At 41.6% G+C, this 14,854-nt stretch overlaps 1 protein-coding gene across 1 annotated transcript; it reads right to left on the bottom strand.

The window, feature by feature from the left end:
• Positions 1–442: 442 nt before the first annotated feature.
• On the bottom strand, positions 443–14,140 carry LOC139689575 (uncharacterized). Its single transcript, XM_071586737.1, has 9 exons — positions 13,679–14,140; positions 11,984–12,559; positions 10,289–10,864; positions 8,718–9,293; positions 7,024–7,599; positions 5,330–5,905; positions 3,639–4,214; positions 1,941–2,516; positions 443–823 (listed from the first exon to the last, which is right to left on the bottom strand). The coding sequence occupies exons 1-9, from the start codon at positions 14,120–14,122 to the stop codon at positions 443–445; spliced, it is 4,857 nt and encodes a 1,618-aa protein (XP_071442838.1). The 5' UTR covers positions 14,123–14,140.
• Positions 14,141–14,854: the final 714 nt, after the last annotated feature.

The raw sequence follows: 14,854 nt of genomic DNA, 5'->3' as shown, positions 1-14,854 counted from the left end.
ACATTAAAATTTATTAAACTATGCCCTAGCTTGCATCATTGGACGACATTCGAGTACCCTGAAGACAAAGAAACCTCCGTGGAGATACAACGTTACTGCGTAATTTTTGAATATGCATTTAATATATTAAAACCATCAACAGGCCGAAATGTGGCATATTTTGCAAGTTGTCTATATACATTCAATTTAAAAATATAAGCCCAAAAGACAACGTTATAATCAGCTGATATTCTCCGTGTAGCAAGGCTAAAATAAGAATTTAACTCACAATAGTAGCGAAAAGCGAGAAAAGAGATAAAAATAATTGAATAATGTCTTAAACGCCAATATTTACCAAAATGAACAAATGCAGTATTAATTAATTTTAAAATATATTTATTTACACAGATTAAAATAATTACAAAACATTATAAAAACCTTGGCGAAGAAGTTAAATTTAGAATTAAAAACCCCAGCCAAAGAAGTGGTCGATGACTTCCTGGATGGCTTCTACGTCAATGCCGTGGGACTTGAGAAGGGAGAGCATGTTCTGGTACTCGGGCATGGCTTTGACCTCAGCGACCAACTGGGCGAATTCCGGGGCTTTGAGCTTGGCGATGAGGACCTGGAAGTCGGGGTCGTCCTTGAGCTTGTTGTTGTAAAAGTCTTCCATCTCCTGGAGGGGAAGGACCGCGAGGATCTCGTTGATCATGTCGACGAGGGTGCGGGAATGTCCGAGGTGGCGCAGGGAGGGTGGGTTGACGTGGGGGAGGCCGAAGATGTCGTGGATCATGTTGATGTAGGAGTAGATGTCGATTCCTGCGTTGTACACGTAGGCCATCACCTGAAACCGAGAAAGTGCGGAATGGCAGATTGGAAGACAAAACGGCGGAGATCATCAATTGGGTATTATTGTGCACTCAGTAGGTAGTCGCCTCTCTCTCCATATGTTTTATTTGCCTCCAGTCATCAGCGATAGAGTTAGAACGTAATGTGAAGAAAAGAATCACAAAGGCTTAGACGAAAGAGTTAAATTTATTCCCATGTTTTTTACTATTCTAATTAACCTTTATCTAATGAACTTGCAATAATTTTCTGTGTGATCATATGATTGTCATGTTAAGAAAGATTAAAATACTTTAATATTGTTCGAATATTGAAATGCCCAATATGCGTTATAGGTTTGAAAATGTTCAATGGTTGATCTATGTTGCCATTTCTTTGGTTATATTTCCGGTCCATACTTTTCATATAATGACTTCAATTTGTAAGGTTTAGTGAGGAAATTATGGAAATTGCACGTGTCCACTTGAAGACTTTTTAAATTTTGTAATGCTTCAGTTTAGAACAGTACAACTTTGGAATTTCTTATTCGGTCGCTGCAGAGAATTGAAAAAATTAAACATTTTCCCAAAATAAATGGAAAATAAGGGTTGCATTTAGAGTATCATCTAGAAATTTGAATTTTTTAATTCCCAAAAGTCTGTTATTTTCAACAGGGTTTAATGAGGTTAATGAGAGCTTGTGTAAAGTAGTCATCCTTGTAATTTTCGCGGTGTTTTACTCGTTGTTTGTGAAAATTTTGCAAGATTTACGTTTTGTGAATTCTGAGCAAAAATCCCCATGTAATGCTATTTAATTTTTGTTGAATTTTACGAGTAATATTTTTAACATCGATCATGCTTATTTGCAAAGGCTTCCATAAACATTTAATCTCAATTTACTGAAAACTACCGGAAACCTTAAGCCATTTTTGGGAAATGGAGACCCAATCATAATATGTAGTTCAAGAGTCGTTCAGCATGGGTATTCGACTGAGGGTGAATTTTTTCTAATTGCGTGGATTTGGAGGCATATTTGAGTTCGGTAATTTAAAAAAAGGGATTTCCTGCATTGGTTCGTGTTGCGTTTCTTGACCTCGTGGCTGAGGTTCGCATGGAGTAAAATGGGAAGATACTCACATCCATGAATGCGTCACTGTTGTCGACGGCCATGACGATTTTCTGGAATTCGTCGGACTTGAGGTATGCGAAGGCCTCCTGGACCTCGGGGTCGTTCTGGAGGTGGCTGGCGACGATTCCGAGGATTTTGTCGATGGGGATAAGGGACATGAACTCCTTGAAGAGGTCGTCGAGATGTGAGGCGGCGCGAGCGCTCCTGAATCCCCAGCCGAAGAAGTGGTCGATGACTTCCTGGATGGCTTCTACGTCAATGCCGTGGGACTTGAGAAGGGAGAGCATGTTCTGGTACTCGGGCATGGCTTTGACCTCAGCGACCAACTGGGCGAATTCCGGGGCTTTGAGCTTGGCGATGAGAGCCTGGAAGTCGGGGTCGTCCTTGAGCTTGTTGTTGTAGAAGTCTTCCATCTCCTGGAGGGGAAGGACCGCGAGGATCTCGTTGATCATGTCGACGAGGGTGCGGGAATGTCCGAGGTGGCGCAGGGAGGGTGGGTTGACGTGGGGGAGGCCGAAGATGTCGTGGATCATGTTGATGTAGGAGTAGATGTCGATTCCTGCGTTGTACACGTAGGCCATCACCTGAAATCGAGAAAGTGCGGAATGGCAGATTGGAAGACGAAACGGCGGAGATCATCAATTCGGTATTATTGTGCACTCAGTAGGTAGTCGCCTCTCTCTCCATATGTTTTATTTGCCTCCAGTCATCAGCGATAGAGTTAGAAGGTAATGTGAAGAAAGGAATCACAAAGGCTGAGACGAAAGAGTAAATATTATTCCCATGTTTTTTACTTTTCTAATTATCCTTTATCCAATGAATTTGCAATAATTTTCTTGGTGTGATCATATGATTGTCATGTTAAGAAAGATTAAAATACTTTAATATTGTTCGAATATTGAAATGCCCAATATGCGCTATAGGTTTGAAAATGTTCAATGGTTGATCTATGTTGCCATTTCTTTGGTTATATTTCCGGTCCATACTTTTCATATAATGACTTCAATTTGTAAGGTGTAGTGAGGAAATTATGGAAATTGCACGTGTCCACTTGAAGAATTTTTATATTTTGTAATGCCTCAGTTCAAGACAATATAACTTCGGAATTTCTTATTCGGTCGCACCTGAGATTTGAAAAAAAATAAACATTTTCCCAAAATAAATGGAAAATAAATGTTGCATTCAGAGTTTCATCTATGAATTTAATTTTTTTATTCCCAAAAGTCTGTTTTTTTCAACAGGGTTTCATGAGGTTAATGAAATTTTGGGTAAAGTAGTCATCCTATTAGTTTTCTCGGTGTTTTACTCGTTGATTGTGAAAATTTTGCAAGATTTAAGTGTCGGTGAATTGTGAGCAAGAATTCGTATTGAAATGCTATTTATTTTTTGTTGAATTTTGGCGAGTAATATTTTTCACATCGATCATGTTTATTCGCAAAGGCTCTCATAAACATTTATTCTCAATTTACCGAAAGCTGCCGGAAACCTTAAGCCATTTTTGGGAAATGGAGACCCAATAATAATATGTAGTTCAAGTTGCGCTCAGCATGGGTATTCGACTGAGGGTGAATTTTTTCTAATTGCGTGGATTTGGAGGCATATTTGAGTTCGGTAATTTAAAAAAAGGGATTTCCTGCATTGGTTCGTGTTGCGTTTCTTGACCTCGTGGCTGAGGTTCGCATGGAGTAAAATGGGAAGATACTCACATCCATGAATGCGTCACTGTTGTCGACGGCCATGACGATTTTCTGGAATTCGTCGGACTTGAGGTATGCGAAGGCCTCCTGGACCTCGGGGTCGTTCTGGAGGTGGCTGGCGACGATTCCGAGGATTTTGTCGATGGGGATAAGGGACATGAACTCCTTGAAGAGGTCGTCGAGATGTGAGGCGGCGCGAGCGCTCCTGAATCCCCAGCCGAAGAAGTGGTCGATGACTTCCTGGATGGCTTCTACGTCAATGCCGTGGGACTTGAGAAGGGAGAGCATGTTCTGGTACTCGGGCATGGCTTTGACCTCAGCGACCAACTGGGCGAATTCCGGGGCTTTGAGCTTGGCGATGAGGGCCTGGAAGTCGGGGTCGTCCTTGAGCTTGTTGTTGTAGAAGTCTTCCATCTCCTGGAGGGGAAGGACCGCGAGGATCTCGTTGATCATGTCGACGAGGGTGCGGGATTGTCCGAGGTGGCGCAGGGAGGGTGGGTTGACGTGGGGGAGGCCGAAGATGTCGTGGATCATGTTGATGTAGGAGTAGATGTCGATTCCTGCGTTGTACACGTAGGCCATCACCTGAAATCGAGAAAGTGCGGAATGGCAGATTGGAAGACGAAACGGCGGAGATCATCAATTCGGTATTATTGTGCACTCAGTAGGTAGTCGCCTCTCTCTCCATATGTTTTATTTGCCTCCAGTCATCAGCGATAGAGTTAGAAGGTAATGTGAAGAAAGGAATCACAAAGGCTGAGACGAAAGAGTAAATATTATTCCCATGTTTTTTACTTTTCTAATTATCCTTTATCCAATGAATTTGCAATAATTTTCTTGGTGTGATCATATGAATGTGATGTTAAGAAAGATTAAAATACTTTAATATTGTTCGAATATTGAAATGCCCAATATGCGTTATAGGTTTGAAAATGTTCAATGGTTGATCTATGCTGCCATTTCTTTGGTTATATTTCCGGTCCATACTTTTCATATAATGACTTCAATTTGTAAGGTTTAGTGAGGAAATTATGGAAATTGCACGTGTCCACTTGAAGAATTTTTATATTTTGTAATGCCTCAGTTCAAGACAATATAACTTCGGAATTTCTTATTCGGTCGCACCTGAGATTTGAAAAAAATTAAACATTTTCCCAAAATAAATGGAAAATAAATGTTGCATTCAGTTTCATCTATGAATTTAATTTTTTAATTCCCAAAAGTCTGTTATTTTCAACAGGGTTTAATGAGGTTAATGAGAGCTTGTGTAAAGTAGTCATCCTTGTAATTTTCGCGGTGTTTTACTCGTTGTTTGTGAAAATTTTGCAAGATTTACGTTTTGTGAATTCTTAGCAAAAATCCCCATGTAATGCTATTTAATTTTTGTTGAATTTTACGAGTAATATTTTTAACATCGATCATGCTTATTTGCAAAGCTTCCATAAACATTTAATCTCAATTTACCGAAAACAACCGGAAACCTTAAGCCATTTTTGGGAAATGGAGACCCAATCATAATATGTAGTTCAAGAGTCGTTCGGCATGGGTATTCGACTGAGGGTGAATTTTTTCTAATTGCGTGGATTTGGAGGCATAATTTAGTTCGGCAATTTAAAAAAGGGATTTCCTGCAATGGTTCGTGTTGCGTTTCTTGACCTCGTGGCTGAGGTTCGCATGGAGTAAAATGGGAAGATACTCACATCCATGAATGCGTCACTGTTGTCGACGGCCATGACGATTTTCTGGAATTCGTCGGACTTGAGGTATGCGAAGGCCTCCTGGACCTCGGGGTCGTTCTGGAGGTGGCTGGCGACGATTCCGAGGATTTTGTCGATGGGGATAAGGGACATGAACTCCTTGAAGAGGTCGTCGAGATGTGAGGCGGCGCGAGCGCTCCTGAATCCCCAGCCGAAGAAGTGGTCGATGACTTCCTGGATGGCTTCTACGTCAATGCCGTGGGACTTGAGAAGGGAGAGCATGTTCTGGTACTCGGGCATGGCTTTGACCTCAGCGACCAACTGGGCGAATTCCGGGGCTTTGAGCTTGGCGATGAGGGCCTGGAAGTCGGGGTCGTCCTTGAGCTTGTTGTTGTAGAAGTCTTCCATCTCCTGGAGGGGAAGGACCGCGAGGATCTCGTTGATCATGTCGACGAGGGTGCGGGAATGTCCGAGGTGGCGCAGGGAGGGTGGGTTGACGTGGGGGAGGCCGAAGATGTCGTGGATCATGTTGATGTAGGAGTAGATGTCGATTCCTGCGTTGTACACGTAGGCCATCACCTGAAATCGAGAAAGTGCGGAATGGCAGATTGGAAGACGAAACGGCGGAGATCATCAATTCGGTATTATTGTGCTATAAGTAGATAGTCGCCCTTCTCTCCATATGTTTTATTTGCCTCCAGTCACCAGCGATAGAGTTAGAAGGTAATGTGAAGAAAGGAATCACAAAGGCTGAGACGAAAGAGTAAATATTATTCCCATGTTTTTTACTTTTCTAATTATCCTTTATCCAATGAATTTGCAATAATTTTCTTGGTGTGATCATATGAATGTGATGTTAAGAAAGATTAAAATACTTTAATATTGTTCGAATATTGAAATGCCCAATATGCGTTATAGGTTTGAAAATGTTCAATGGTTGATCTATGCTGCCATTTCTTTGGTTATATTTCCGGTCCATACTTTTCATATAATGACTTCAATTTGTAAGGTTTAGTGAGGAAATTATGGAAATTGCACGTGTCCACTTGAAGACTTTTTAAATTTTGTAATGCTTCAGTTTAGAACAGTACAACTTTGGAATTTCTTATTCGGTCGCTGCAGAGAATTGAAAAAATTAAACATTTTCCCAAAATAAATGGAAAATAAGGGTTGCATTTAGAGTATCATCTAGAAATTTGAATTTTTTAATTCCCAAAAGTCTGTTATTTTCAACAGGGTTTAATGAGGTTAATGAGAGCTTGTGTAAAGTAGTCATCCTTGTAATTTTCGCGGTGTTTTACTCGTTGTTTGTGAAAATTTTGCAAGATTTACGTTTTGTGAATTCTGAGCAAAAATCCCCATGTAATGCTATTTAATTTTTGTTGAATTTTACGAGTAATATTTTTAACATCGATCATGCTTATTTGCAAAGGCTTCCATAAACATTTAATCTCAATTTACCGAAAACTACCGGAAACCTTAAGCCATTTTTGTGAAATGGAGACCCAATCATAATATGTAGTTCAAGAGTCGTTCAGCATGGGTATTCGATTGAGGGTGAATTTTTTCTAATTGCGTGGATTTGGAGGCATAATTTAGTTCGGCAATTTAAAAAAGGGATTTCCTGCAATGGTTCGTGTTGCGTTTCTTGACCTCGTGGCTGAGGTTCGCATGGAGTAAAATAGGAAGATACTCACATCCATGAATGCGTCACTGTTGTCGACGGCCATGACGATTTTCTGGAATTCGTCGGACTTGAGGTATGCGAAGGCCTCCTGGACCTCGGGGTCGTTCTGGAGGTGGCTGGCGACGATTCCGAGGATTTTGTCGATGGGGATAAGGGACATGAACTCCTTGAAGAGGTCGTCGAGATGTGAGGCGGCGCGAGCGCTCCTGAATCCCCAGCCGAAGAAGTGGTCGATGACTTCCTGGATGGCTTCTACGTCAATGCCGTGGGACTTGAGAAGGGAGAGCATGTTCTGGTACTCGGGCATGGCTTTGACCTCAGCGACCAACTGGGCGAATTCCGGGGCTTTGAGCTTGGCGATGAGGGCCTGGAAGTCGGGGTCGTCCTTGAGCTTGTTGTTGTAGAAGTCTTCCATCTCCTGGAGGGGAAGGACCGCGAGGATCTCGTTGATCATGTCGACGAGGGTGCGGGAATGTCCGAGGTGGCGCAGGGAGGGTGGGTTGACGTGGGGGAGGCCGAAGATGTCGTGGATCATGTTGATGTAGGAGTAGATGTCGATTCCTGCGTTGTACACGTAGGCCATCACCTGAAATCGAGAAAGTGCGGAATGGCAGATTGGAAGACGAAACGGCGGAGATCATCAATTCGGTATTATTGTGCACTCAGTAGGTAGTCGCCTCTCTCTCCATATGTTTTATTTGCCTCCAGTCATCAGCGATAGAGTTAGAAGGTAATGTGAAGAAAGGAATCACAAAGGCTGAGACGAAAGAGTAAATATTATTCCCATGTTTTTTACTTTTCTAATTATCCTTTATCCAATGAATTTGCAATAATTTTCTTGGTGTGATCATATGAATGTGATGTTAAGAAAGATTAAAATACTTTAATATTGTTCGAATATTGAAATGCCCAATATGAGTTGCAGGTTCAAAGATGTTCAATGGTTGATCTATGTTGCCAATATCTTTGGTTTTAATTTCCGGTCTTTACATTTAATGTTTGACTTTTTTGTTACGCTTAGTGAGGAAATTTTGGAAATTGCACGTTTGCACTTGAAGAATTTTTATATTTTAAATGCCACAGTTTAGGACAATAAACCTTCGGAATTTCCTATTCGGTCGCAGCAGAGAATTGGAAAAATTAAAAACCTTCCAAAAATAAATGGAAAATAAGGGTTGCATTTAGAGTCTCATTTATTAATTTAATTTTTTTATTCCCAAAAGTCTGTTATTTTCAACAGGGTTTCATGAGGTTAATGAGAGCTTGTGTAAAGTAGTCATCCTTGTAATTTTCGCGGTGTTTTACTCGTTGATTGTGAAAATTTTGCAAGATTTAAGTGTCGGTGAATTGTGAGCAAAAACTCCTATGGCAATGCTACTTATTTGTATTTGAATTTTACGAGTAATATTTTTCACATCGATAATGTTTATTCGCAAAGGCTTCAATAAATATTTATTCTCAATTTACCGAAAGTCACCGGAAACCTTAAGCCATTTTTGGGAAATGGAGACCTAATCATGATATGTAGTTCGAGTTGCGCTCAGTATGGATATTCGACTGAGGGTGAGTATTTTCAAATTGCGTGGATTTGGAGGCAGAATTTAGTTCGGCAATTTAAAAAAAGGGATTTCCTGCAATGGTTCGTGTTGCGTTTCTTGACCTCGTGGCTGAGGTTCGCATGGAGTAAAATGGGAAGATACTCACATCCATGAAAGCGTCGCTGTTGTCGACGGCCATGACGATTTTCTGGAATTCGTCGGACTTGAGGTATGCGAAGGCCTCCTGGACCTCGGGGTCGTTCTGGAGGTGGCTGGCGACGATTCCGAGGATTTTGTCGATGGGGATAAGGGACATGAACTCCTTGAAGAGGTCGTCGAGATGTGAGGTGGCGCGAGCGCTCCTGAATCCCCAGCCGAAGAAGTGGTCGATGACTTCCTGGATGGCTTCTACGTCAATGCCGTGGGACTTGAGAAGGGAGAGCATGTTCTGGTACTCGGGCATGGCTTTTACCTCGGCGACCAACTGGGCGAATTCCGGGGCTTTGAGCTTGGCGATGAGGGCCTGGAATTCGGGGTCGTCCTTGAGCTTGTTGTTGTAGAAGTCTTCCATCTCCTGGAGGGGAAGGACCGCGAGGATCTCGTTGATCATGTCGACGAGCGTGCGGGAATGTCCGAGGTGGCGCAGGGAGGGTGGGTTGACGTGGGGGAGGCCGAAGATGTCGTGGATCATGTTGATGTAGGAGTAGATGTCGATTCCTGCGTTGTACACGTAGGCCATCACCTGAAATCGAGAAAGTGCGGAATGGCAGATTGGAAGACGAAACGGCGGAGATTATCAATTCGGTATTATTGTGCACTCAGTAGGTAGTCGCCTCTCTCTCCATATGTTTTATTTGCCTCCAGTCATCAGCGATAGAGTTAGAACGTAATGTGAAGAAAGGAATCACAAAGGCTGAGACGAAAGAGTAAATATTATTCCCATGTTTTTTACTATTCTAATTAACCTTTATCTAATGAACTTGCAATAATTTTCTTGGTGTGATCATATGATTGTCATGTTAAGAAAGATTAAAATACTTTAATATTGTTCGAATATTGAAATGCCCAATATGCGTTATAGGTTTGAAAATGTTCAATGGTTGATCTATGTTGCCATTTCTTTGGTTATATTTCCGGTCCATACTTTTCATATAATGACTTCAATTTGTAAGGTTTAGTGAGGAAATTATGGAAATTGCACGTGTCCACTTGAAGACTTTTTAAATTTTGTAATGCTTCAGTTTAGAACAGTACAACTTTGGAATTTCTTATTCGGTCGCTGCAGAGAATTGAAAAAATTAAACATTTTCCCAAAATAAATGGAAAATAAGGGTTGCATTTAGAGTATCATCTAGAAATTTGAATTTTTTAATTCCCAAAAGTCTGTTATTTTCAACAGGGTTTAATGAGGTTAATGAGAGCTTGTGTAAAGTAGTCATCCTTGTAATTTTCGCGGTGTTTTACTCGTTGTTTGTGAAAATTTTGCAAGATTTACGTTTTGTGAATTCTGAGCAAAAATCCCCATGTAATGCTATTTAATTTTTGTTGAATTTTACGAGTAATATTTTTAACATCGATCATGCTTATTTGCAAAGGCTTCCATAAACATTTAATCTCAATTTACCGAAAACTACCGGAATTCGGCAATTTAAAAAAGGGATTTCCTGCATTGGTTCGTGTTGCGTTTCTTGACCTCGTGGCTGAGGTTCGCATGGAGTAAAATGGGAAGATACTCACATCCATGAATGCGTCACTGTTGTCGACGGCCATGACGATTTTCTGGAATTCGTCGGACTTGAGGTATGCGAAGGCCTCCTGGACCTCGGGGTCGTTCTGGAGGTGGCTGGCGACGATTCCGAGGATTTTGTCGATGGGGATAAGGGACATGAACTCCTTGAAGAGGTCGTCGAGATGTGAGGCGGCGCGAGCGCTCCTGAATCCCCAGCCGAAGAAGTGGTCGATGACTTCCTGGATGGCTTCTACGTCAATGCCGTGGGACTTGAGAAGGGAGAGCATGTTCTGGTACTCGGGCATGGCTTTGACCTCAGCGACCAACTGGGCGAATTCCGGGGCTTTGAGCTTGGCGATGAGGGCCTGGAAGTCGGGGTCGTCCTTGAGCTTGTTGTTGTAGAAGTCTTCCATCTCCTGGAGGGGAAGGACCGCGAGGATCTCGTTGATCATGTCGACGAGGGTGCGGGAATGTCCGAGGTGGCGCAGGGAGGGTGGGTTGACGTGGGGGAGGCCGAAGATGTCGTGGATCATGTTGATGTAGGAGTAGATGTCGATTCCTGCGTTGTACACGTAGGCCATCACCTGAAACCGAGAAAGTGCGGAATGGCAGATTGGAAGACAAAACGGCGGAGATCATCAATTCGGTATTATTGTGCACTCAGTAGGTAGTCGCCTCTCTCTCCATATGTTTTATTTGCCTCCAGTCATCAGCGATAGAGTTAGAACGTAATGTGAAGAAAAGAATCACAAAGGCTTAGACGAAAGAGTTAAATTTATTCCCATGTTTTTTACTATTCTAATTAACCTTTATCTAATGAACTTGCAATAATTTTCTTGGTGTGATCATATGATTGTCATGTTAAGAAAGATTAAAATACTTTAATATTGTTCGAATATTGAAATGCCCAATATGCGTTATAGGTTTGAAAATGTTCAATGGTTGATCTATGTTGCCATTTCTTTGGTTATATTTCCGGTCCATACTTTTCATATAATGACTTCAATTTGTAAGGTTTAGTGAGGAAATTATGGAAATTGCACGTGTCCACTTGAAGACTTTTTAAATTTTGTAATGCTTCAGTTTAGAACAGTACAACTTTGGAATTTCTTATTCGGTCGCTGCAGAGAATTGAAAAAATTAAACATTTTCCCAAAATAAATGGAAAATAAGGGTTGCATTTAGAGTATCATCTAGAAATTTGAATTTTTTAATTCCCAAAAGTCTGTTATTTTCAACAGGGTTTAATGAGGTTAATGAGAGCTTGTGTAAAGTAGTCATCCTTGTAATTTTCGCGGTGTTTTACTCGTTGTTTGTGAAAATTTTGCAAGATTTACGTTTTGTGAATTCTGAGCAAAAATCCCCATGTAATGCTATTTAATTTTTGTTGAATTTTACGAGTAATATTTTTAACATCGATCATGCTTATTTGCAAAGGCTTCCATAAACATTTAATCTCAATTTACTGAAAACTACCGGAAACCTTAAGCCATTTTTGGCAAATGGAGACCCAATCATAATATGTAGTTCAAGAGTCGTTCAGCATGGGTATTCGACTGAGGGTGAATTTTTTCTAATTGCGTGGATTTGGAGGCATATTTGAGTTCGGTAATTTAAAAAAAGGGATTTCCTGCATTGGTTCGTGTTGCGTTTCTTGACCTCGTGGCTGAGGTTCGCATGGAGTAAAATGGGAAGATACTCACATCCATGAATGCGTCACTGTTGTCGACGGCCATGACGATTTTCTGGAATTCGTCGGACTTGAGGTATGCGAAGGCCTCCTGGACCTCGGGGTCGTTCTGGAGGTGGCTGGCGACGATTCCGAGGATTTTGTCGATGGGGATAAGGGACATGAACTCCTTGAAGAGGTCGTCGAGATGTGAGGCGGCGCGAGCGCTCCTGAATCCCCAGCCGAAGAAGTGGTCGATGACTTCCTGGATGGCTTCTACGTCAATGCCGTGGGACTTGAGAAGGGAGAGCATGTTCTGGTACTCGGGCATGGCTTTGACCTCAGCGACCAACTGGGCGAATTCCGGGGCTTTGAGCTTGGCGATGAGGGCCTGGAAGTCGGGGTCGTCCTTGAGCTTGTTGTTGTAGAAGTCTTCCATCTCCTGGAGGGGAAGGACCGCGAGGATCTCGTTGATCATGTCGACGAGGGTGCGGGAATGTCCGAGGTGGCGCAGGGAGGGTGGGTTGACGTGGGGGAGGCCGAAGATGTCGTGGATCATGTTGATGTAGGAGTAGATGTCGATTCCTGCGTTGTACACGTAGGCCATCACCTGAAACCGAGAAAGTGCGGAATGGCAGATTGGAAGACAAAACGGCGGAGATCATCAATTCGGTATTATTGTGCACTCAGTAGGTAGTCGCCTCTCTCTCCATATGTTTTATTTGCCTCCAGTCATCAGCGATAGAGTTAGAACGTAATGTGAAGAAAAGAATCACAAAGGCTTAGACGAAAGAGTTAAATTTATTCCCATGTTTTTTACTATTCTAATTAACCTTTATCTAATGAACTTGCAATAATTTTCTTGGTGTGATCATATGATTGTCATGTTAAGAAAGATTAAAATACTTTAATATTGTTCGAATATTGAAATGCCCAATATGCGTTATAGGTTTGAAAATGTTCAATGGTTGATCTATGTTGCCATTTCTTTGGTTATATTTCCGGTCCATACTTTTCATATAATGACTTCAATTTGTAAGGTTTAGTGAGGAAATTATGGAAATTGCACGTGTCCACTTGAAGACTTTTTAAATTTTGTAATGCTTCAGTTTAGAACAGTACAACTTTGGAATTTCTTATTCGGTCGCTGCAGAGAATTGAAAAAATTAAACATTTTCCCAAAATAAATGGAAAATAAGGGTTGCATTTAGAGTATCATCTAGAAATTTGAATTTTTTAATTCCCAAAAGTCTGTTATTTTCAACAGGGTTTAATGAGGTTAATGAGAGCTTGTGTAAAGTAGTCATCCTTGTAATTTTCGCGGTGTTTTACTCGTTGTTTGTGAAAATTTTGCAAGATTTACGTTTTGTGAATTCTGAGCAAAAATCCCCATGTAATGCTATTTAATTTTTGTTGAATTTTACGAGTAATATTTTTAACATCGATCATGCTTATTTGCAAAGGCTTCCATAAACATTTAATCTCAATTTACTGAAAACTACCGGAAACCTTAAGCCATTTTTGGGAAATGGAGACCCAATCATAATATGTAGTTCAAGAGTCGTTCAGCATGGGTATTCGACTGAGGGTGAATTTTTTCTAATTGCGTGGATTTGGAGGCATATTTGAGTTCGGTAATTTAAAAAAAGGGATTTCCTGCATTGGTTCGTGTTGCGTTTCTTGACCTCGTGGCTGAGGTTCGCATGGAGTAAAATGGGAAGATACTCACATCCATGAATGCGTCACTGTTGTCGACGGCCATGACGATTTTCTGGAATTCGTCGGACTTGAGGTATGCGAAGGCCTCCTGGACCTCGGGGTCGTTCTGGAGGTGGCTGGCGACGATTCCGAGGATTTTGTCGATGGGGATAAGGGACATGAACTCCTTGAAGAGGTCGTCGAGATGTGAGGCGGCGCGAGCGCTCCTGAATCCCCAGCCGAAGAAGTGGTCGATGACTTCCTGGATGGCTTCTACGTCAATGCCGTGGGACTTGAGAAGGGAGAGCATGTTCTGGTACTCGGGCATGGCTTTGACCTCAGCGACCAACTGGGCGAATTCCGGGGCTTTGAGCTTGGCGATGAGGGCCTGGAAGTCGGGGTCGTCCTTGAGCTTGTTGTTGTAGAAGTCTTCCATCTCCTGGAGGGGAAGGACCGCGAGGATCTCGTTGATCATGTCGACGAGGGTGCGGGAATGTCCGAGGTGGCGCAGGGAGGGTGGGTTGACGTGGGGGAGGCCGAAGATGTCGTGGATCATGTTGATGTAGGAGTAGATGTCGATTCCTGCGTTGTACACGTAGGCCATCACCTGAAATCGAGAAAGTGCGGAATGGCAGATTGGAAGACGAAACGGCGGAGATCATCAATTCGGTATTATTGTGCTATAAGTAGATAGTCGCCCTTCTCTCCATATGTTTTATTTGCCTCCAGTCATCAGCGATAGAGTTAGAACGTAATGTGAAGAAAAGAATCACAAAGGCTTAGACGAAAGAGTTAAATTTATTCCCATGTTTTTTACTATTCTAATTAACCTTTATCCAATGAACTTGCAATAATTTTCTTTGTGTGATCATTTGATTGTAATGTTTAGAAAGACTAAAATACTTTCATATTGTTCACATATTAAAATGCCCAGTATGAGTTGCAGGTTCAAAAATGTTCAATGGTTGATGTATGTACCATTTCTTTGGTTTTAATTTCCGGTCCATACTTTTAATTTTTGACTTATTTGTTAAGCGTAGTGAGGAAATTATGGAAATTGCACGTGTGCACTTGAAGAATTTTTATATTTTGTAATGCCTCAGTTTATGACAATACAACTTCGGAATTTCTTATTCGGTCGCTGCAGAGAATTGAAAAAAATTAAACATTTTCCCAAAATAAATGGAAAATAAATGTTGCATTTAGA

The sequence above is a fragment of the Hetaerina americana genome, unplaced genomic scaffold, assembly GCF_022747635.1.
Source record: "Hetaerina americana unplaced genomic scaffold, ioHetAmer1.1.p SCAF_25, whole genome shotgun sequence".
Classification (NCBI taxonomy): Eukaryota; Metazoa; Arthropoda; class Insecta; order Odonata; family Calopterygidae; genus Hetaerina; species Hetaerina americana.
This window is presented reverse-complemented; position numbering and strand designations above follow the sequence as displayed.

Bases quoted from the DNA above. Each gene is read 5' to 3' on its own strand.
- LOC139689575 (XM_071586737.1), bottom strand. From the start codon at position 14,122: ATGATCAACGAGATCCTCGCGGTCCTTCCCCTCCAGGAGATGGAAGAC. The intron at 10,865-11,983 runs GTGAGTATCTTC...TCTCGGTTTCAG, and splicing joins ACAGTGACGCATTCATGGAT to GTGATGGCCTACGTGTACAA. The intron at 7,600-8,717 runs GTGAGTATCTTC...TCTCGATTTCAG, and splicing joins ACAGCGACGCTTTCATGGAT to GTGATGGCCTACGTGTACAA.